Source organism: Poeciliopsis prolifica, unplaced genomic scaffold (genome assembly GCF_027474105.1).
Source record: "Poeciliopsis prolifica strain line A6 unplaced genomic scaffold, Auburn_PproV2 SCAFFOLD052, whole genome shotgun sequence".
Classification (NCBI taxonomy): Eukaryota; Metazoa; Chordata; class Actinopteri; order Cyprinodontiformes; family Poeciliidae; genus Poeciliopsis; species Poeciliopsis prolifica.
In genome coordinates this window covers 3733504-3758791 of record NW_026562427.1, presented here as the reverse complement: position 1 = coordinate 3758791, position 25288 = coordinate 3733504, and the positions used below count along the sequence as shown (strand labels likewise).

General features: G+C 38.0%; 1 protein-coding gene across 1 annotated transcript in view; it reads left to right on the top strand.

The window, feature by feature from the left end:
• csmd2 (CUB and Sushi multiple domains 2) overlaps positions 1-25288 on the top strand; it is a 222725-nt gene that overhangs the window by 28453 nt on the left and 168984 nt on the right. Inside the window, exon 3 of the mRNA XM_055058804.1 lies at positions 17295-17407. Coding sequence (XP_054914779.1) covers positions 17295-17407 — 113 coding nt within the window. The remainder of the gene's footprint in view (positions 1-17294; positions 17408-25288) is intronic.

The following is a 25288-nucleotide window of genomic DNA, read 5'->3' as shown; positions in this document are numbered from 1 at the left end:
TATTTAACAGAGCTTGTAAAATTGACTGTAGTCAAAGAGGACATGTGACGGCTAAAGCAAAATTCAACTTGACTTCAGGAACGTAACTTTAAGCAGCTCACTGGCTGCCACTGTGGGAGAGAGTACATGTTTTTTAGCATGACAAAAAAAAAAAAAAGATATATTTTTTTTCACTTCTTGTATCACATTTCACCTTGTAGCTGCCAGTCAGGGTACACTAAGTACATCTCAGTGCGGGAGAAAAACTGCTGGGGTGTGCAAAGTCGTCCCTCTCCACATGCCTTCCTCTCACTGATGGAGTGACGGTTCAGAGGGGCTTACAGCCTGGTGGTCTGAGACACGTGGGGTTAGTTGGGGAGAGGCGTGAAGGGGGACAGATTTTCGGCCTGGAGGCAGGATTGGACCTAAATCAGGAACACTAGTGCATAGTGATGGGAGCGGTACTAACTCAACAGCTAGCCTATGGGGCTGCGAGGGAAGGCATTTCAGCGCATATATTTATTTCGTTTTTTTATTTCAGTGTTTTCTGTGTGTTTGTGCGAATGTGTGTGCAGGGAGAGAATTGCAATGTGTTTTCTTGGTGGGTTCTTACTCAAAAGCGATGTGGAGGGAGGGTTACGGTTAACAGCCCATTACACGAAGCCGGTTGATTCTCAGCTAAATCAAGGTTTGTTGTGATTCAGATAAAACGAACCAGACACTCAACTGCACACACGCTTTTAAGGACTAAATACATGGCATTGGGCTGGAAGAGTGTTAATGCTGTACATTTTTAGACACTCAAACATTTTTCTGCTCTCAGCACAGCATTTGTCCCACATTATCCCAGCTGCTCGCATAAAAATATGTGGTTGTTTAATATTTTATGGCCCTTACATTTTACTTAAGATCAGCGCAACAGTATTATTTTATTACATCTGAGTTAAAGCTAGTCATCTCCCGGGGTGGGGGGTTCTCCATAGTAGTTACTGTTAGCACGGAGCATCCGCTGCTTCATCTTTTATCTCTGCTGGCATTTGGAGAGCTAGAGTCTATCTGGAGTTCATGCTGAGTGTGTGAATGACTTGGTCGGTGAGTCATGCTTGTAAAGAGCCAGAGTTCGAGGGTCAGGGTGAAAATGGATGACGTGCAGTGCCACCTCCCTTTTGAAGACTTGCCTGTAGCAATGATTCTTCTGCTGTGAAGGCCTCTGGCATCAATCTCTCAATACGTAAACTCTGGAATATGACAGGAGCATGTGAACACTCTTATTTATTGAATGTGTGTTTGCATATTCGTCCCCCACTTTGTCTGTTCGTTGTGCGGCCGTGAGAGGACTGCGTAAGGAAAATATGTCTAAATCAAGACACTGGGTCCTTGATTCCCAGTGTCAGAGATGTATCACCTGAAGGTTGCGCAGTTTTATTAGTTTGCGGTGCTCATGATTATTCAGGCAATCCAGATCGACGTATGGAGAGATGCATTTGCGCATCCCGCTGCGTGCGTAAGCACATTCATTAATGCATGAACACACACGAACGCGCACTCCCGCAGACGCGCACAATTTTGAATTTATGGCTCCTTTGAGTCTGGGCTGTTAATGGGAAGACTGCCACTTATCAATGCCAGCTTTAACGACAGACTGCTAAAAACAGGACGAAGAGTGATAGTTTGTTTTTCATCATCTTCCCACAGGAGAAAAAGTAAAACGATGCCAAGATTTATAACGTCCACTCACCTGTAAGGCAGAATTATTAGGCCCAGCAACCCAAGATTAGATAAATAATCAAATAGAAGCCTGTAAATTTATACACAGCACCCTTTGTATCACTCATTGTGTGGCATCACTATCGACTTTCTCCCGTGTCAAGGCCTATCAATATACTTATTAGGAACACACAACCGAGAATGCACTGTTTGTTTCTGTCAAAAGTCAAAATCAAACCAAGCAGTGCCTCCCATAGAATGATGAACCTTTTTAACTCCCCCCCAGGTTTGGGTTCATATTCACTTAGATCAATTATAGCAAATTTTGGAGGGTAGCCACTTAAGCCATTTAGGCTTTTACTGATGAAAATGTAACCATTTAAAACACAGGTGTAATTATCCTCCTTTAGAACTCGCTGTTCAAATTTGATCCTTTCTGAGAGCTAAAAAAATGAGAAAAAAGAACATAATTATATGTTTCACTTTGTCCAGGTCCACTGGCATATTTTTTATGTTTTTTAAAGAAGTTCTTTTATGTTGATTTTTAGCTTCAACCTAAAGTAACCTCACTGACTTGGACAATTTAATCCTGAGCTACATAATGATTCCATCTATTAGCATCAATAGTCCTGTTTAACAAAGGGTGGGCAGGACAGGCTGTTTTTCTGATCGACATTCAGTGCCTCGCAAAGTTTGCATTCAGACACCTTGAAGGTTTTTTCTAATTTTGCCACATTCCAACCATGAATGTTGCTTTATACTTTGAAGAATTACTTGACAGATGAATGAAATGCACTGAACGATTGAGCAGCTGCAGGAAAATATATGGCTTTTAAAATGCTTAATGTGGTGGTTGCTGGTTCTGAGACGTTTTTATTCAGGTCATGACTACAAATACTGTAATCTTGTAAATTTAGAGGCAGATTTGCACAGTTTGATTATCTTCAGATAATCTTGTGGTGATTTCTTGCACCTTGTGTTATCTTTGATGTTTGCAGGCATGCGTGTTTGTGTTTCCACAGTTGTGTGTTGATCATTGATTTCATCATTTTCTCCCCCCTTTCTCTTCTTCGTCTCTGGGAGACACAAAGCATGGCGGTCTAATTACTCACCCAAACACCTTGCAAATTTGATCATGGATACAACACATTACATGTAGCACACACACATAGCTGCCCTGTGCCAAACTGATTTTTCTAGCTTGTAATTAAACGCTTACTGCACGTAACCATTTGTGCTTGTGCTTATTTTGCTGTTGGGAAATCAAAGGTTAACTGTGCCGTTCCCGTCCTAAGCATTCCATCATTGATTCCGTCATTAATGATGGGAAGAAGTGAGATGAATATACATACAGTGCAGGGAAGGGATGCTGAAGACTTAATTAGAACACATTGTTCAGGACTTCAAACCAGAAAAGCACATAATTAGGAGACAGGCATTAATATTAAGACCTGCAGACAGAGAGCAACCAAAGCAGAAATCTGCACCGGTATCTCTGTGCTACTGCTACGAATTCCAGATCCAGGGTGTTATTCAGGATACTCATGTGCACACACACGCACACACACACGCATATTTATATTTGCATGCAAGGCAAACACCCTCCTTCTCCTACTCTCTCTTCCCTCTCCATCTTCTTCCTTCTGCTGCTCTTTGATCATCCTTCCCACCGGAGTAAAAGAAGAGTGATGGGTAGAAAGTCAATGGAATTGGTAGGGAGCTCCATCGGTCACTGTGTCCCTTTTAGCTCTGCTGGCTAATCGGATCTTCCACGCAATCTTTTTTTGGGCTTTATTGGTTGCGTTCCTTTGCAGTGGGAAACACAGAGGATCACAACAACGGAGAAACAAGTGCGTATTATGTCATTTCGAATAAAGATTCATAAGGGATTTATAATAAGGTACCGTCGCTTAAATTCTATCATTTATGTTGGAATAATCCATCATGGATTCTGCAGACACCCACATTCCTTATTTACTGAATCATTCGTGAGCAACTAACACTGCGACTAATGGGTGTTTCAAGACCTATTAAGGAATATTACACCTTTTGTCTGTGTAGACTTCTGATAGATTCAGAAACCTGGCTGCAAACGTTTGCTGTTATTCAACCACAAAACATCAGAGACTGACAAGATGTAGCATCATCATATTTGGCTGATGCTGCAGACATTTAGGTTTTCCACTCAAATCAAATAATTTATTTGTGAGCCATGGTTTACCTTATTGCTTCAAATAAGCTCCCTGTCCAAACTGCTTCCTTGAAATGAATGTTAAATGAAACAAAAAAACATTTTGTGAAATGTCAGGCCTTTTGATCTTCTGGATGGGTAAATGATCGGTTCATTACATTTCAGCTCTAATCTTTAAACGTAAAGTGGGTGTATATTACTTTTATTACAGTACAAGTGAAAGATACATTTGTGTTTGTGCACAAACCTGTACATGGTTAACCCAGAAAATAGAAATAATAAAAGTAGAGTTGAATCTGCACACAAAAAAAGCTGACTTGTGAAGGATAGTGTTATGGAAAATTTTAATACAAGTCATTTTGCAAATTAACTGCAGAACTTTTTTTTCCCAGGTCTTTAAATGCTATCCACTCCTGTAGCAATATTTGCTTTTGCCTCCGTGTAAGATAAAATTTTGTTTTGTTGGAGTGTTAACTCCGTCAATATAAATTGCCCTGCTGCTGCTCTATGAAGAAGAGGGCAGGAGGGAGGATTAGTCAGAGTCGGAGCAAAAGCAAAAGCATCAACTTGTGAATAAAGGATTTGGTCTTTTCTCCACGAAGAGGCAAATTGACAGCATTTCATAAAGCTTGCACTCTCGGCTGTCGCCCAAGTGTAGACTATATTTTGGGATTTGTTTATTTCATCCATTTACTGATATGTCCGTCATGTCATACGCACACTAGTACTTTGTTAACCTTGTGTGCCTAACGCCTGAAAAAAATTGATGCTTGCCAGGATTTTGTCTCTTCACAGTGTTTTGTATCACTACTTTATTTACCGATGCAATAAAATATTTGATCATTTGAGCTGAGAGAAGACAAGTCAGAAAACTAAATTCAATTCAAATTCAGTTTAATTCCAAAAGACTTTATTGATGCAGAAACAACAAATCAGAGCCAGGAGGAAGGACCTGGACCTGTTTAGCTGTTTCTGAAGGAGACGACCCTCCCGTCAGTTTGTGACATTAACCTCCGGCACACTCGGGTCACGCGGCACGACAGTGATCTAGAAGCAAGCCAGCAAGTTCACCTCTGAATGACTCAAAACAACCAAAATGAAGAGCGTTCCAAACTTCCTTCACAACGATGTAAAAGATTAATTAACGGCCATTTTTAGGTGGCACAACCATTTATTATGTATGTGAGGGAGTCAATTTTTCTCACAGGAGCAGCTTGGTTTAGACAGTTCTTTCCTTTATAAATGAAATAATCTTTGGAAAACTGCATTTTGTATTCATTAGGTTATCCTTGTCTATTTGTGTTTGTACATAATGTTCTAAAACAAGCAAAGGATGACAAACAAGCAAAAACAGTAGCAGTATGTAGAAGGGAGAACACTTCATCACAGTACTGTCTGTTTCTCCTGCAGTTTTTTTTTTATGTCTTAGTGTATTATTATTTTTATTGAACACATTTTGTATGCGTATATTTGTTTTGTGTGTGCCCCAGTTTATCACATAAATAAAACAGACCGACTTTTTACATTTTTTTTTAGAATTAAAGCCTGAGAATCTCCTGATCTTTCTAATGACTGCCTCGGGACATGGATAAGAGGTTGGATATTTATGCTTGATAATACTGCATGGTAGGACAGGATTCAATGCAATAATGCACAGTGAAGATACAGCCAGCAGATTTTAGAGCACAGATGAGCACAGATCTTCTCTTACAAGTTTAAAAAGTATTGAGTGGAAACAAATCGCATGCAAAGAACTCTACGCCTAGAAAATGCAAAAGCAAATTGTAGCTAGGAATGTACATAATATTTTTTGGGGAAAAAAAACCTAGTTTTATTCGTGTAAGTATGTGTTTTCATTTCACTCAGGAACAGAAGTAAAATGCTGATAGATTGAGATTTGATCTATCAGCATGTGCATTTGTCATTCAAATGGAAAAAAAAAATGTCTGGCACTGGCACATTTTATTAAAAATAAAACCAGCAAAGATGCATTTAATACTCTGCTGTTTTCTGCATCTCTGCAGTAGAGTCGTCCAATGACTGATTCATTTTCCATACCAATGTTTTTGAGACTCAAACCTGATTATAATATTTCCATATTTTACAGACGTTAACACCACTTAAACTTCATCAAAGCACAGTATAAAAACTTTCTACCACCTTGAATATATTCAGCATCTTGTATATTAAAAACGAAGCACTTTTTCACAAACTTAATTTCTACCAATTGCATGAGATTGCAGGAACCACTTTGATTATCCTCTGGACATCTTAGCTTAATGTGACACATTTTTTCCCCACTTTGTTGTTACTTCAATACATACAATTATTGAAGGCAGAAGTTATATAATGGAACTAAAAGCTCTGTATGGTTAAATGCTGGTTAAATGGTCCAACATTAGAAAAACATTTTCTAATGTTTTTTTATTAGAACATTAGGAAATGTTCTAATAACGGCTATATTAGACTTTTTAAGTTGGGAGAGATTTTCTGTGTCGTGCAGTCGGTGTCAAAATCTGTTTCAGCTCGGTTCAAAATTACTCGGTTGATTCGAAAAGAAAAGAACACGTCTAAATGCAGAAAATATAACTACTTATTTTATACACCTGAAACGAAGCATGCATTAAATACTATCCACTCCCTTAGCTTATTTGTCAGTCGTGCAGCATTTCTTTCATCTTGCCTCCTGTTTGATGTCAATGTGATCTCTCATGTCTGCCCTTAGTCTCTCCTTGATCATTTTCCACAGCCTTCTGTGTCATAATTGCTCTGTTCACTTACCCCCACACACACACACACACGCACACATGCCCTAATACACGTATGTTTTCACAAGGAAGCAAACAACTGCATGTCTCATAACTAGTGCTTAGAGTTGTCACTTTGCTGGGGACAAGAGGGGCACAACATTGAATTAATTTTTTTTTATCCCTAATTATTTTCTGCCTGAGGATTATTGCAAAGCGATTTGCGCAGAGCATTGGAAACACCGGGGAGGGAGTACGGACGTCACCTTGTTCCATTTGTCAGCTTTGATTTGTTTGCTGTGGGCATAATTGACTTATGTCTGTACAGAGGGGGCGCAAGTAAACAAAGAATTTAATTCTGGTTTGGTTGTTGAACTTTTCTCAAGTTGGACTGAAGGGTGCACTATTTTAAGGAATAAAAACACTGTGCCTCGCATTCATTTCACGTCAATATTTTCACGGTTCTGTTTCATGACAACAGTAAATTTCAGTATTTTATAAGGGTTTTCGATCAAGCAAAAACAGAGCAATGTATATGGCTGACGCAGAAGCATTGAACTATTTTTTTGTTACTGAAATACAATCAATTAAAACAAGACGCTTTCAAAAGTGTAAACAGAGTCCACCTGTGTTTGTTGTTATCGCAGAATAAATACCGCTGGGAAGTATGAGAGTTTGTTTGCCTCCACAGTTTGTTCTTTGTTAGACAGCATTAGTGAGCAAACACCATCATGAAGACCACGGAGCATTCAGACAACTTTGAGCTGTGCGCTCGACAAATTTGGCCGTAACAGACGAGCGACAAAGACAACCGCTGTTAAAAGTAAATCGGACGAAGACTGAACATACAAAAGTCACGTACAAAACTGATGCTGCACCTCACCCTAAACTATATCCCCGGTGCACAGTAACATAGTACCATACATCACTCTACGGGGATGTTTCTCTTCAGCAAGAGTTGATGTCCTTGCAGTAAAATGAAAAGCCTTAATAAATAGGCATGGCGACATTAAAATTGTTTCGAGTGAAGTATGTTCATGAGGTGGAATACCTCTGAGGATTTGTGCCAAGACTTGTCCACAAACTCCCTCTGGATTAAGTTTGACTGAATGTGAGCTAATTTCAGAAGAAGAATAAGCACAAAAATATGCAACTATAACTATGTTGACAACTATGTTGACAATTATTGCAGACAGTTTTGATTCCAGTGTAATTAATACGAAAGCAGACCACACATTTCAGATTTAAACTTGTGAAACTTTTTCTCATAAATCGTAAATAACATTTGAATGTAATTTGGCATGCAGTAAAGTTTAGGGTGCGCTGCACTAGACTATTATAATTATTTTTAGACCTTGTAGTTTCTTCAGTTTATGTCCTGAGTGGTTTGCATTTGAAAATATGCCATAAAAATTCAATACGAGCAAGTATATCTACTTCTTTTTTTAATCAGACATTCAGGCTAAACTTATGGATAGATTATGCATCTTCTGCACATGTACTAGGCATACTAAGTTGCTTCAGAGGTATTCATAGTACTGGGGAGATGCAGATAACACTGGCACAATCTAATGTGCTGTTTAATGGATTTTAGATGGCTCACAGATAAACCAGACATGCTAACTTGCTGACTGTTGGGCGCAGGAGAAGAACTACATCTATGAGAATGTGTGGAAGCCATTATGCTCCACTTACTGCAAATCCTGGGTGGAATTAGATTTAAGAGACAGATCCGCTCTAAAATGACGGCCCGACTATCTCCAGTAATGCGTTGGTACAATATCCCATAAACCTTCCACTTATTTACACTCATCTTTTAATGTGGAAGGTGATTACTTTTGTCATTCCACAAAGCAAATGATTACTAATTGGCCCTTAGCTGCTGCTCTTGTCTTCTTAAAGACCAAAAACCCAAGGCACTCCATGATTGTTTAGACACTATAAATTGCTCTCCAGTTTTCTTCAGTGCGTTGGTTTTGTTTTTGTGCTCAGCAGCTCAGATTCCATTATTTTTCCATTCTCACATGCAGTTTGTTTTTCACTTCCAGCATCATAACATGCTGTTATTTAGTTGCTCTGATTTTGTCGAGTGTGCCTCATCTGTTTAAAATCTCATCCTGTCTGTGCAAATATGTGTTTCCTTCTCTTCTCGTATCTTCTTCCAACGCCAGCCTTCCGCTCTGGCTTTTCTCTCTCTCTCTCTCTCTCAGCCTGTCTTCGTCCGTGTCTCCCCGCACCCTCCTTCTAGAGAGGCGCTGGTTTCTTAATGACTTCGCTGTGGTTTGACTTTCAGCTTGAACTCACTCACCGTCTACGTTTAGCGTCGGAGAGATCTGAGAAGCTCTCCTCCCCTCACAGGTTGTCCATGCGTTGCTGATATCTTGCGATGTCATGTAGGGATGTGGCTCCGCTCATTGCGGCTTGACTTTCCTCACAAGACAGACCGAAGGAAAAGACCTTTATGAGTCAAAACATGCCGTGAAAGCTGTTTTGTTTTTCAAAGTGTTGTGGCTTCTATCGAGATCCACCTTTACCAAACTGAGAACTTTTCAGAACGGTGACACTGATGCCACTGAAAAATGTACATGCATACAGACAGGTTACATTGAATATGTGCTTTCATGATAGTTTCCATTGTTGAATCAAAATATGCAAGTCTCAGTTATGAATCCTGGTCATCAACCCTAAAATGAGATGGGAATATGTGAGGGAGATCAGATTAGGAAATCTGGCGTTGTTCAAGGAGCTTTATCTCTTCAGATACTGTCAGTCATCAGCCAGAACAGTTATTGCAAGATAATTGTATTTATCAAGAAGGAAGTGAGGTTCTTGGATTAAATCAAAGGAATCAAGTAGGAATTAGTCAGAACAGTTCAAGCCTGAATGGTGCCAATTGATGAGCAGCTGAAAACTAGCACTATGAATACCTCTGAAAATTCCCAAGTCCACTTTAAGACATCTCCCTGCATTTTCGTTTTTTCTTGTGAGCTTCAAAAACAGTGGTTCTTGTGTAGTCAGATGCATCTTGGGAATGAAGGTCAGATGAAGCACCCTAAAGCGAGGGGTGAGGCAGAAAAACGAGTGCAAAGCAAGAGTTACAGTAGTGTATCTGGTTTGCCGACAGTTTGTGGGCAAACAAGCTACTCCACCAAGGGTTGTGGTGCTGTGTCTGCAACGCTAGTAATCACTGGCCCAAGTTGCATGATGGTATATGCAGGATGTTGGGGAACCTTTAAGAAGGATCAGGCTGAAAGAAAGCGATGTTGGGAATAAGCAAAATGCCCAAGTGATGCATCCTGATCATCTGAAAACTTGTCTACTGACATACTGAAAACACCTAGTGAGCCCAGCAAAAAAAAAAAAAAAAATCTAAGTTAAGTTACCTGAACTAGTCTTTGAAAAAGTGGTTCTCTAAAAGTCAGAAGAAGTGATGCATCTCTGTGATCTTCAAAAATATATTTAAAAAAAAAAAAAAGAGAAAACCATCAAAGATTTTAAAATTCCATTTAGGTGGATCATGACATAGCTGTGAAGTTCTCACACTCTTCCAGGACAAGATCTGAAGAAAAAAAGCTTGTTAGAGACAACTGGGAAGATCAGAGTGGATCATGGAAAAAACACACCTTTTAAAAGATCTAAAGAGCTTTAAATTAGTCTGAATCCATTTGGAGTGGGCAGAGCATACGGAATGCTGCATGCAAAAGAAGATCTTTGCTCTCATAGTTATTCAGCAGTCTCTCACTTTTTAGGGAAAGTAAAAGAAAGGAACACCAAGCTCAGTGGAAATGCGGTTTTGGGGATGGGTTGAAGTGAAAGAGCACTGCAGTAAAACCTGACAAAGGGCCCATCATGTGGTGCTTTGCTGCATTTTGTAATAAAAGGAATAATTTATGACAGGGAAATTATGAAATCAGATAAGTAAAAAAAATCATTTTCACACAACTCCGGTACAATTTTTTGTTCAAGAATGTGTAAAACCAGCATTTTGCGTGATTAGGATTGTCTTCGTCTGGTTTTGATGAAGTTGATATTATCTCCCGGCACGGCACAGGATATATAAAACCCTGAATAAAAAAAAAAAAAAAAAACGGTAGAAAAAAAACCCCAGTTTAAAAATATTCCCCCTGCAGTGTTGATGAAGTTTGTATTTCATAATTTTTTAAAGATATATTTTTTTCTTAAGCCATTTAAAATGACATGCTTAAAATCAACAGGTGCCAAAAAGTTTACATCGACTACTGTCATTGTCATTAGCAATTTTTTTATTTGTTGTTTTTCTTTATTGCCTTTGCAAAGCCATTAAGCAGCATAATTAGCGCTTAATACACCAAGAGTTTTAAATGAAACTGAAAGCCCTGAAGGCAACGCTATCAAGGCCAGATCCTGCCTCAGGCAAAATGACGTGGAGCATTATGGTTAGGCCAGGAAAAGAAGAGAGGGCTGATGGGGGTAAAAAATATATATACTTGTAATTGTGTGTTGCTAACTAATTGCGTGTGTGTGTGTGTGTGTGTGTTTGGGGAGGGGCGGGTAGTGAGTGAAGCACCATGATGACCTCTACTTCGCTACATATATATATTTATTTTGTTTAGATGGGGAAAGTGATAAGTTATAGTCATAGATTTTGACGGCAACCGTTTTAAAATTTGGACACAACAGCAATTCCTCTCGAAGCACGCACAAAAAAAGGCGGAGACTGAGAATTTGTTGGGTTTCGTGCGTGCGCGTGTGCTGCAGAGGCGCCGTTCCAGGCAGGATGAGGTTAGCTCACAACATCGCTGCGTGTGTGACAGGCAGTCAGAGGAGAGTTAGAGCTCCAGAGAACAGCTGAACATCAGCCTCCGGCCTTGACCACTGACGAGGTGCACGGGGTCCTGGAAGGGAAGGATGTGCCACACATGAGCTCACGCTCACGCACACGCACACGCGCACGCGCACACGCCCTCACAATAAAAAAAATACACCCGTTCTTCTCCATGCACTTTCCTCCCTTCTCTCTAACCACCCATCATTTATTGGCTAATGTCTCTCCTCGACTCAGCTATCAAAATCTTGCTGCTGTATCTATTTTTTTTTTATCCTCCCTCTTCCCTCCTTTAGGGGAAAAGGAAAAAAATCAGCTGCATCAGCACTGTGCTTACCTTCTACCCTGAGAATACACTCTACACACACACACACATACAGGCACACATTGAGTGAACAAGATTAAAGGATGAATGGCCTGATTTGGTCTATGCTGTTGTAGGCATGCATATATTTTCAAGCGGAGAGCACAAAACATACACAAATGTTTAAATAAGTGAGTCCCTAAAAGCAAAGTATGGGAGGTTTTCCAGAGTAAATGAACCTTTGTCACTCTCTTCTGAGAGGTTTGTACGTTTCCAAAAACATCGGCTTGTAAATCATTTCATAGAGCTTGAATTTTTTTTTACATTTTGTCAAGTTGAAATAGTGTTGATTCATTGAGATTTTATGTAATAAACCAACACAAACTCAGGTCTTTGGAGTCTGGTAGCCCTAATCAAATCCAATATGAGGAAATGCCTTCAGAAGCCACCTAATCAGGAGTTGCAATCTTCTTTGAATATCTCCTGGAAGACTGTTCAATCAACAATGCCAAGTAATGCACGCTTTCCGCTCTGCCAAAACATGGTCGAAAATGAACTGACGGGCCTGGTGAGGACAACATTTTTCACTGACAGAGACAAAAAAAATCCCATGACAACTCCAGAGACGCTGTATTCGCCCGATTGTGTTGGCACCACCTCCACCCTTTTCTCTCCTCTCTCACGGCAACACATTTACTCTCCGACTTCATCTCCCCCATCCGTTCATCCCCTCCTCCCGTCCCCATGGGGCAAGGCTGGACTAATTGGAAGCAGAGGTTCTTCATTGAGATGACTCTGAAGCCAGTCAGGTGAAAACTCTTCTTAATGGACCTCTGGTCTCCCACACACAGCAGGAATGCCTTAATATATATATATATATATATATATATATATATATATATATATATATATATATATATATATATATATATATATATATATATAGATAGATATAGATATATAGATATATATCTATATCTATCTATATATATATAGATAGATATAGATATATAGATATATATCTATATCTATCTATATATATAGATAGATATAGATATATAGATATATATCTATATCTATCTATATATATATAGATAGATAGATATATAGATATAGATATATAGATATATATCTATATCTATCTATCTATCTATATATATAATCAAAGGAATATACATTCCTTTGATTTGATGTTGAACATACAAACACATACGCATATCCTTCTCTCTGGAGTACGTCATTGTTCCTTTTGTTTTTATAATCGAAAAAAGAGTTCTTTATAAATCTCTCTGTGCCTCTTTCCCCCGCCCTTCTCTTCATCAAACTGGCGTTCACTTCAGACACCTGTGCAGAAAATCTTTTCTTTACCATGTCTGTTTCAATATCAACATTTTCTTGCCGCTTTCCTTCGACAACAGCAGACTCCTGTAGCAGTTTTTTTTTTCCCCTCTTCATTTTCACAAATTCACAGATTGCCGTTGCCCGTATTGCATAGCAAAATGTCATCTTTCCAGCCTTCACACATTAAACCGGCGTCTGTGTGTCTCCAATTTTATCTGTGCTTGGCATGTGATTCAGGGCCGGATCTGGCTCATGCCTGACGATCGCGATTTGGACGCTGCGAGAATCCCTCCCAGTTTGTAGACCGCCCCTTCTCCTCGGGCTCTGCATTACACCCTCTATCTAATCCCACACTTTCCTGCAGTGTTGCTGCTGCTGCTGGACCAAGATGGCTGCCTTCCAACTCAATTTGTGGTCAAGTAAAAGGGCTATTTGCGTGAACATGTGTCCCGTCGTTTAACATGTGGCAGTCTTTCTTGGATTCCCTCAGGCGTGCATTTGCAACTCTTCTTTTTAGTTCATCATCCATAGGCGGTGTTTTTTGGGGGGGATTTTTTCCCTGCATTGTGACACTTAAACACATTTCAACGTTTAGAAATAAAAAAAGTGGGATGGAATAAATTGTATAAAATGGAAACATGTAATGAATGAGAGACAGCACATGTTGCAAACGGGAAAAAGAAAATAGAATAAAAGTGACTTTTCAATGGTTAGCCGAGCTTGGCAAGCAATGGCGTCCTCTGTTAGAACATGTGCACAAGGATCTTGATTCTTTATGGCAATCCACAGGCAGAGGCAGATCAGTTTGTGGGGATGTGCGACAAATGAGCGGAGGACACCTGCGTTTCAATTTGCCTGTGTATGTCTGGGTTTGTGACTGATCTCTGCTGCTCTGTGGGTGGTAGATTGTTTTGATTGCTAAAAATGGCAAAGCTGCAACGAAATGCTGTCCCCAAAAAAGGCTCTTTGCCAAAACTACATAATTATTTTTGCCACGCTGTGTAAGATATGCTGATCAATCCTAGTACCTTTTAAAAAAATTGCGATGATACTTTTGTGGCTCTTTCAAGCCTTCCTTTTCAAAACCACAATTAAATTGACAAACTTTATTTTATTGGCCCACTCTTAAATAATCGAAAAGCGTTTATGACATAGTGTTTTACCGGTTATGAACTAGATCTAGTGGCTGTGATAATGCTATGCTATAAGATTTAGAATAATGGACTGCTCTAATTGGGCTGTTGTGCAATTAGCAGCATTATAATGAAAGATAACAGATTTGATTAGTTTTAAACTTAATATAAGACGTATTTCAATTTTTGACTGTAGGATAGCGACGTGAAAGGGGTCTTAATATTTTTTGTGAAAATTGTAGGAACAGTAAAGATGAGTCACACAGGTTGTTTCAGTTCAGGAGGGAGCAGAGTTTTGGAAACGTGGGATACAAATCCAAGAAAAAGCTACAAGATCACCTACCCAGACAACAAAATCTGATAGATACGAGTTAGTTCCCCAGCTATCAAATCATTCATTGACTCAAACAATAATGACTAAGATGCAATGTTTAGAGGAAAGTTCTCTGAGAAAGAGCTGCATTATCGCTTTTTTTACATTTTTTTATTTAGATATGACTAAATTCAGCTTAAATTATGTGAGGTAGACAAAACTGAAACACATCATGAAAGATGCATAAACACGCATGTATTTAAAACGTGTGCAAACTTTGAGTACAGACATGCTAGAAACCCAGTGACAAATCTAATACCATCACATATTAGCTCTGATTCCCAGTGACAACACCTTTAGGTATCCAAATTCTTTTACTGCTGTTTCTCAACAAAATATGCCCTTGAGGTTTGTCCTTTTTCTTGGTTTGAAACATATTATGTAATCATCATGCAAAATAAAGTGAAATAAAAATCACTTTTTCACAAGGGATTCTTGATAAGGATTAGGCCGAATATTGATTTAGCTTTAGAGACGTTTGACTTCAGCAAAAAAAATATAAAATTTTGCAGTAGTTTTTAAGTGTTTCTCATGAAAAATAGACTTTTCTCCTTCTGCTTTTTATAGAGTGGAACAAGTCTAAAAAGTTGAAATGAGGTGTTCAATAAGCTATGTGTTAAGTGAATATTTTCAGGCTGAGTGAAACATGGCCAGAAAGGTTTATTAGGTTGTGGTGTTACCTTAATTATATTGTTTGGCGGTCCTCATTTGAACCAATATCACTGCATTTTACATATGTCTTCTTTTCAGGAGAGTGATGCAATGCCAATGTAGAGGGAATAAAACCTCCAACAATCTGGCATTGCCTTCTACGCATTTGGAACTGTAGCTTACTCAGTTTGGCTGCCACAAGCTAAACATGTTGGAAGTGCCCAATGCATGACGCTGCAGCTCTGATCCACTATGTATAAAACACATGTGCGATATTACAAGTCAGTTAATTCGACGGTGAATCAAAAAATCCCAGTAAAGCCCTAAAAATGCAATTGCTCAGCTGTTGATGTTTCATATGGCTCCCTTCGTGAATGCTAGAAAATAAGTGACTCATGGCACGACTGACTTTGAGGAATTACCTGACCATGTGGGGACATAGAGGATGTAAAAGTTTTTTTTTTCTTTTTTAATCAAACAATTTATCCTTAAATACTAAAAAAGTAATAAGGGAAATGTGAGATGGTGATGTCACAAGAACCAGAAAATTTTGTGGTAATAAAACCTTCATTCAGCTTAGTACCATTCACTGGGCCATGCAACTGATTACAATATATGCAGTCAAGGAGGCAAGAAAATAACACAGTTGTTATTATTATTATTATTAATATTATTTTTTACTTCCAGTGTAATCAATTTGACACAATAATATGTACATTGTCACTAGCTTTGATCTGCTGTCTATGTCTATGTATGATGCACAGATGAGTGACTAGGTTTCAACATCAAAGTTCTAGTTTGCATAATAATATTTACTGACTTGTGGTATGGTTTTATTTGATGCTTTAGCCTGTACTTGGAACAGAATTATCATTTGATGTTTCTTTAGAACATCTGGAACTTGCAAATCAAAGATAGAACAAAAAATAATATATAATTTCTACTGCATGTTCTCAATGTGAAATAAAAAGATAAAAATAGCACTTTTTTCCATCCCTAAATGTAGGTGTTTTTGGATCTTTGATGTGTTATTGGATCTCAGAGGTGTGATGATCGCAGTTTTTATTAGCTGCCCGTTAGTGCTGCAATTGTTTTGTTCCATTTTTAAAAGTGCAGGACGCTCAGACTTTGTTACATTTGAAACTTATTAAATCAATCAAAAAAGAAATGTACATATCGTTTTTCTTTCTACCACCAAATTTAAGAACCTCTAAAATGATAAGAAAGTAATGTTTACCAAAATACCAATTACTTATATCGTGGAAAACAAACAAACAAAAAAATAACTATTTCCTAACACTGTTCAGGTAAAATCACTCAATCAGATCTATTCATGAATTGTGCACAACTCAGAGATCTCGTAGGACAATCAATAATGAAGCAAGTCTGGATGAAAAGCTCTGCCAAAGCATGGGAAGCAGACTGGTTCCATGCAGCTGTGAAACAACTTTCAACCTTGTACATGTAACCCAAATAGCATCATCTTGGTGGGACCACACAAGAAATAATAATTAAAAAAAACATATAACAATTCAACAAGCAGATGTGACCTTATTGTAGTTTTCCCACCACACTTGTGGGATTGGAGCTGAAATTTGTTCTAGAATTAGAAAATTGACACAATCAAATCAGTCGATTTAGCTAGATCTTTTTTTTTTTGTTTAATTGAGAATGTAAAAAGTCTTTAAACATCTCAAAGGCTATTGACCATTGAAAAATCCCATCTAAATATGACACATTGGTAAATTTAAGACTTACTCAATCTTAAATTTTTTGGTATCTGTCTCTGTTGGTTTATGTTTGCAGTAACTGCAGTCACACCATTTGCTAAAGAAATGCTAAATATGTCAAGTTGTCATGTTTTATTTAGAATTTTTTTGACAGTGTATGCATGAATTCAAAGTTTTCTTTACAGTTGTATTGGTAAGTTTGCATTTAGGTGAAAAATACAAAACAAGCTTACTTGAGAGTTGATGTTTTTTTTTTTTTAATACTTTTGCAATTAATTGTATTGTGGCTTGGATCACAAGACTGAATTTTTTCCATGTGTTTTTCCCACCTTAGGTTAACTGGGTTCCAGCTGCCTTCACCTATTGTGAGTACAGGCTCCAGACTCACCTTGTGGCTGCTATCTGATTATGCTGTCAGCGGGCAGGGATTTAAAGCAGTTTATGAAGGTAAGACTGGTTAGATGTTTCATGAATACCGAAGGTTGTTGTTTTTTTTCTTCTCATTGCTGCTGCAGAATACATTTTTTTAGCAAAAGAATTGAACTGATAGGGTCTTGAAAAACACAGTGCAAGTTGCAAATAAATTCTATTTTTTTTATTTACATAATTCTAATCATTTGAACTTTACAAAGTCAAATGTTTTGTCATAGCAGATAAAAGCATGTATATATATATATATATTTATATGTTTAGTGCTCAATATATTTCAAGGTATTTAGTTTTGATCATACATGAAGTAAACATTTTGTCCACACAGTGAATTTTGTGAAATAATAGAGATCTTTACTCCTGTGATAATTTCAGTGCATGCAGCAACAGGAGGAATTTGCACAAAGTCATAATTACCTGCCTCCTTCCTCACATGACACTTGCAAGCCCCACTAGAACGACCTATGCCATAGGGGAAAAGATAAGTGCTCTGCTGTGCTGACATGTGGTGCTGCCCTCTAAGTTACAGTGAATGTTAATTGGATTGTGAAAAATAGAAGTGATATGCAAATAAGAGCCGGCTCTTTTTAGCTGTGCATAGGACTAAATTTATGCACTGATGCTACATGTTTTATCTGAAGCATTTGGCAAAGACATAAAGCTAAGGGGAACGTTTCATTTATGTCTTGCCACAAAGGAACACAATCAGGTCTTTGTAAATTGTGGTTAATTAATATTGGATGGAAGCTGAGAAACCCCAGGATCATATCATGTTGCCTTTCGCTGATCAGTGCAAAGGCTGTCTGACTGGAAGCCACTATCGTTACCTGCTGCTACGCTTTGATTGAATTCAGTTTTCAGTCGGCAACAGTGCAGAATGGTCAACAATGAGCAAGTTAGTGACACAAAAATGTTTACGTATCCTCCATGATACCTAAACATGATACTTTTACTTGATGTTGCTTAGTATTCATACGTACTGCAAACTTGCTCCTTCAGGGCTCATGCTCAGTGTGGGTTAAGTTGTTCATTTCAAACTCGGTGTGAGTCTATTGTTGAGATGATTGATGTTTACTTTTGCAGGTCATTTCATAGCACTAAAGTAAGATGGACAACCACAAGCCTGTTTGCATGCAGGATTTGCACATAACCTCATTTTTGCACATAATCTCTCATTTATGAAAGTAGCAAAACTGCGTAGCGTGGTTCATTCCAAGCATATGTACATCATTGGGTTACTTTATTCACCTTCAGCTTCAGGTGAATGAAGAAACAACTAAGCTGGAGTTTGAACGCTCATGCGTTCGTCCAAAGTGGAACATGTGGGTGCAGAGTGATGGAGGGATTTGCTTGGTCCACTTATCTTACAAGATTGGAAATGTGGTATCAATTCACTGTCAAATATGATGCATGGATATTGCCTGCGGTTATGTGTCGTTCTAAATGTTTTTCATTTTTTGGGTTGTGGGAATCAGACAGGATATCTTATATGCTTATACTTGTCACTTGTATGTTGGCATAACACTAGTCATTGCATCAAATTCTGCTCTGCTGTCTGAATTTTTATTTTGCAGTAGTTCGCATATTGACTTTTACTATATTTCTGCAAATGCTCTAAAAAATTTCAGCAAAAGGTTCCAGTAAATTTTCAGTTAAGACTGCTTCCAGACAGCGTCTTTGGAAACGAAAGACATTTTGGCACTTCAACAAACTGCTTTGCCTTGTTCTGAAGTGTCCAAAAATAATAACCAAGTTTAAGTTTATCTTAAAATTACAGATCTCAGCTGATGAGCATTAAAAAAAACCCCAAAAAACTTAATGGCGCTACTTCCGAATCCTTTGTTTCATGTCTTTACTCTTTGGTATAAATATAGTCCCCCCTCCGGGGAGCTGCATAAGATGTGTGCAGTACAGATGTCATTGTTAAAAAGCACCAGTCCAACCATGAAGGATACCAAAACACTGAGGAACAACTCAGCCGAACGCCTCATCAAGCAATGCCACAGAAACTAAACACAGACTCCAAGCCCAAGCAATTATTTGGGCATCTAACACAAACATGAAAACAGCTCCTGTTCACTGCTCTGCTCAGACTCACATCACCACTGTTAGCAAACCTCACACATTGGAAAGCAAAGACATTGCTCTTTACAAAGAGCTGGTGTCCCATCCCCTGTCTGACAAAAACTTAGCGTTAGCAGTAAAAAGACAGAAATATATATATATATTTGTGGTCCAAATTTCTCTTCAAGTTCTGAATACTGCTGGTACTCCTCTGACCCTGTACTGATTCAAAATACATTTTGATAACTTGCACAAAGAAAATTCTCTTGAGTCTGGCTGGTTGACTCATCAAAATTGACCAGTCAGTGGCTTTAATGAGATTCTGCCTTGCACTTAGGGACAAGCTTATGCAAACTGGAAAATGTTTAGATCTCTGAGTGAAGTGTCAGAGTGAGTCAAAAGCAATTTTATATGAATAGCATGAGAAACTATCAGTAATTAATTTTCTTGTCAGTGTGTGAGAAAGATCAAATGGTAGATACGTTGACAAGATGTAGCCAAAAGGCAAACTGGACATTCTGCCTTCCAAAGCTGTGTTAAAATTTCTGTTAGTCTGTTTAGGCTCACTCTTTTAGCATCTAAAGTACATTTACTGATATTATTTGATATTATTCCATGGATATAACATGATTCAGAGGTGGGTTTAAGAATTTTATTTTCGAGGGAGAGATAAAAATGTAACATTTCTACAGTGGAAATGTTACGCTGTAACAGTGACATTCATCTTATGACTTGCACTTTTATAGTAATCACAAGTCTTAGCTTTACTTTGAGACACAAATTACAAAAAGTAATGCACACACACACACACACACACACACACACACACACACACACATTTCTTGTTTTAAAGAGGTTAATGATGAGTGGTTTTAGTTGGATTTTTTTTTTTTTTTTTGCCTTCAGTATGTTTGGATGCAAATGTCAGAATCTGTTTTCAAGCTAATTGGCTTCTAAAAGTGGAGCTTTTGGCAGTGAAGCCTCAGCACACCAACCTCCTTTTTATATTAGGGCTACGCTTACCAACCACCATTTTGGTGTGAGCTCATCTCGTCTACATTAGACATGTTCAGCCCACACTGCAATAAGCCTAAGTGCTGCACAGTCCATCTCCCGAACGCGCTGCGTAATGGCCGAGACCACTCTGGAATCGCTCCCCTCTTGTCACCATGGCAACCACAAAACTCCTTTTTTTATTTTATTCCACTCCATATTCTTCCTTCCCCCTCTCCTCTGTCTCTTTCCAAACTCTTTACTCATGTTTAATCTGTAGCAATGGAGAAGTAGCTAAGGGAGGCACAGGGAATTGGGAACATTTGCTAAGCCTCAGAAAATATCTGCTGGGAGTGTTAAAGCACCCTTATCTTCTCATATGTTGCTGCAGTCCTTGTGCATAACCACTGCATCTTTCTCTCTTCCCTTATCTCTTATTCTTTTTCCTCCATGCACTCTGCACCTTCTTTCTGATTCTTAGTATTTCCTGATTTGTGTTATCTTCCCTGTTCTGCCTCTTTCTTTAATAACGTGCTGTGATCATCATCAAGCCATGTCTGTCTCTGTTGCATAATCAATGTGCTTCCCAACTGGGTCATGTGAAGCAGAACCTCGGCCAACTCTTCTGCATGTTTCGAGCTTTCTCACTCCCTATCTAGATAATCTTTGTAGGTGTTTGTACAAAGAGGTCCAATATTCATAAGCAGACAAGTAAACATGTTTCTCTTGAATTAAAATCTTAAGGCTGTTAAAACTGGTTTTCTTCTGATAAGTTACTTTTAAAGAAGGCTCAAGGGAGTGTCTGTGCAGCTGTATTGCTTTTTATGCATCCATTAAAGCTGATCCAGATTATTGACCATCTTCTAACTCAACCAGCCTTGGCACTTCTCCTCCACTCCGCTCTGTTTGAGAGAAAGGAAAGTGGGGGCTGACTAAATAAAGGTGATGGAAGAACAGCAGAACGTCGGAGAGTTTAGCGTCTGATTGATGACCGAGCCTTGTCCCTGTAGTGATGTTTTCTCCAAATGAAAGTAATGACGAAGGTTAAGATAAAGATAAATATACTCGGCACCAAGTCTCCAATCTTGCCTTTTTTCTTTTTTTTTTCTTTCAGAAACGCAAGGAATAAGAAACATTTAGTGAAAGATAGTAATTATGACCGCAATTGTGCATTTCTGTTTCACAACCCCCCCCCACAAAAAACAAAAGGTTTCTTTGCATATTGTTACTGGTCGCTTTGTTGAAATTGATTTGGTTAGGCTGAATGTGTAAAAGTAATCGAGGTAATTCCAAACACATTCACGTCTATTATTAACTTTATGCGGACAGCTTTATTTGTCACGGTAGATTTTGCAGATATCTAGCTCACGCATTATCATCATTATGGTCATGTTGGTATTATTGGATTTTTGTGAGTAATAAACTGGGTCAAGACAAATAACTGTTTCCTAATCATTTATCATTATTTAATTTGTATACTGTTCTACATCTCACAACCAATTAAACTAGAGAACCGTTGCGCTGTTTACTAATAAACCCGTACAGGATTCATTCCAAGTAAGCAAATGAGGATTAAATATGCATTTTAGCTCCGGCTATATGTTAAAATCTAAAAACACGGCTGTAATTGTTTTACGTGGCCTCAAACTGCTCGGAACCAGAGTTTGTAAAATTTGAAGTGTATTTGATTATGAAAACACCTCAATACATACGTGATTGGCTTTGATATCTTACTTTAATTCAGACAGGTCGTACAATTACATTATCTAAAAGTTAATTTTGAGTCCAATCTAATTAAACTCTCTTGGAACAGGAATAAACAATGTTTTTCATTTACTAAACCCCCAAAGTAGAGAGACATTGGTAATTATTATTGACTAATTAAAGCTACATTATTCTTGTTTTTATAAAATCATGTAGATGCAGATCATACACATTTTCAGCGTTTTGCAATGTGCATAGAAGTTGCATAATGCACTTTATTATGTATAAGCTGGGCTACAGCAAAACTGTATATCTGCATAAAGAATCTCCTGAGATGGGTTTGAAACCAGAGTAATGATCTGCATTTTGAAGGCAGTGTGAACTATGAAAGCTTGGGATTGGTATTTGAAGATAAGACTTTAGCTTTAGATGCCAGTACCAAAGTGAATATGACACATTTTGTGCTGCGTCTGGACTACAAGTGTTTATTCAACAAATGATACTTCCTGTATTCACCAATAAGAATCTGTAATCCCATAGGTGTTTGTGAAGCTCTGCTCTCTGATGAAAAGAGAGCAGAGCTCTCTGTTCAATACCCAGTCACATTTCTCAGAACCCAAGCAAGAACTGAAATTTATTTCTTTGACTTTTACTGGACTTATACGAATAAGTTCATTTCCTGTGCAGTTGGAAGTCATTTTATTTTTAGTTAACATTCAGATGTCTGTCCTCTACGTTGTTTTAAATCTCCTTTGCAATAAACAACCTCAGAGTACAATCTATTTCTCTGGACATTTGTCTAAATTGTCTGAAGTATGTTTGTCTGTGGCACAGAGACATTGAGAGGCAACATATTTCTGGAAAAGATACAATTTGTATTTTTTTTTAATTGAAGCTAACCATCTTACTCCTATAGCACTTTACAGCACATCCTGAAATACTGAAGCCTGAAATAGAGTTAGTCTGTAACATATATGGTCAGACAACGTTTTATAGGTTCAACAAATTCAAATGTTAAATGTGTGGTAATAAATAAATAAAACATCAAAATTCAGAAAAAGAGGTAAGCAGATAGGGTGAATGCAGGTATTTGACATTTGGTGAAATTACTGAGCATTAGTGAAGCAATAAACCATGATGATGACAGATCAAATTTTGTGAAGTTTTCTGGGGAAACGAGCACAACTAATAAAGATTTTTTAAAGAAAGAACTGTTCCCATGATGCCTTTAAGAAAGGAAGAGATTGTACAATATAGTAGTTTGAAGGTGCTGATTGGTGTGGCAGAATAAAAATGGAAGACATGAGCCACAGTTTCACCAGTGAGTTATTTTTAAGAAAATAAAATCATAAAACTTAAAAAGAACAAACAAACAAACTTGCCTTTATGTACAATAGAAGTAATAAACCAGCTAAATGCTTTAAACCTTGTTAAGGTTTCTAAGCAAAGGTAACGCCTAACTGGCTGTGAATTTAATGCATATTTAAAAAGACGTCAAAGTATTTCTTTAAGTTAGTAATAGAATGTCACTGAAATAATAAACAATCCCTTGATTTAGCTACATCTCCTGACATTCCAACGTCCGAGCACTATGACATTTTCAATAGTGTTCAAGCAAAGCAAAGGTTTTGATGCTCGGCATTCTTTAATTTCACTGCTCATTTTGTTTTGGAAACGGAGACAAATTAAATGCTCTGGTGGTTTTGCGCAGCAGAATGCATTTCTAATGCTTTTCGGCGTCATAGAACTGCTCCGAGGAAAAAGTTCTTTGTGTTCTTGATGCGGTATGTTTATTCATGTGGCGCAATGTTTGCTCTGAGGAGATAATCACAAAAAGAAGTCTATTAGGAAAAAGAGAAGCGCTTACTTTAAAGAAAGCCTCAACTGAGCTACAGTACTGTGTGCCCACATTTGTTGCCGTTTGGAAAAATACAGTGTTTGACTGCGAGTAAGCAGATCACTGTTTGGTAGGTTGTGGTTATTTTTAGTTACTGGAGTCAAAGTCAACTTCTCGGGCGTCTGAGACATCACGTTTGATTATTGTGCTGCGTTTCCTTTTACAGCCTGAAAAACATGTTGCTTCTAAAGTTTCCCAAAAAAGCTCAGGTACTCTCACACATACCATTTCCTGCTAAATTTTTCAAACTTCATTTTCCTGATTTTTATCACAGGATTTGATAAAAGAAAATATGTGTTTATTTTTGTGAGTTCAATGTAATTCTTTTTCTTTTCTTTTTTTTTTTTTACTTCCTGTCTTTGTGAGCCACTTTGTGATTAAACATACTTGAATTACATGGGTGCGGTCACACGATATGGAGGTTTTAGATTGCATCAGTTGAGATGGAGACTTCACAGAGTAGTTTATATTCATCTTGTGATGCTCATTTACGGTAAGCTTTGCAAAAGATCGAAGTGTTTCTGGTGATTTTGAATGCCTTCACTTTTTTTTTTGCAATTTTTTTTGATAGACCTCACAAGTGAAGACCATATTTAACAGTTGCGGTTTCTGCACAAGCCATATGCCAGCTTGTCATTTCTACGACAGGCTAAACAGGACACAGTTTTTATTATGATCTTCTTTCCCTTCCAGAGCTCCATCCCCCTCCCACTGGGTGATTTGGTTGCAAGACATGGTCCGGCCTGTGGTTAGGACAGATAGGAGCATTCCTGCACCGCACTTTCACAAACACTTCACACACACTACACAATCACATCCATTTTCACAAATGGACACACAATTCTCGTTTAGACTTCACATCTGCTGCTCGGTAGAGTGTGCACAAAATGGTCATTATTCCTTGTGACGCGGTTACTTTGGGAAGGTTTCCAGGGTTTCGGGAGCTGTGCAAACGTCCCTTCCTAATAAATCATTCTGCTCTATTACATCTGCCTGGTGTTATATTTTATACATATTTCACTAGGCAATTTGAAAGCACGTGTAAGCTCAGAATAAATTCAACACAACCATGATAAAAGGGATGTTTCAAGCAGATTTTTTTTTTTTTAGGTCAACTGTCGAAAAAGGAAGTCTTACTTGCTTTCGATTCAGTGTGATGAAACAGTGAAAAAATAGAAATTAGAACATCTGCTGCTAGTTATAGTAAAGGTAACACTTCATGTGACTATAAAGAATTTGCA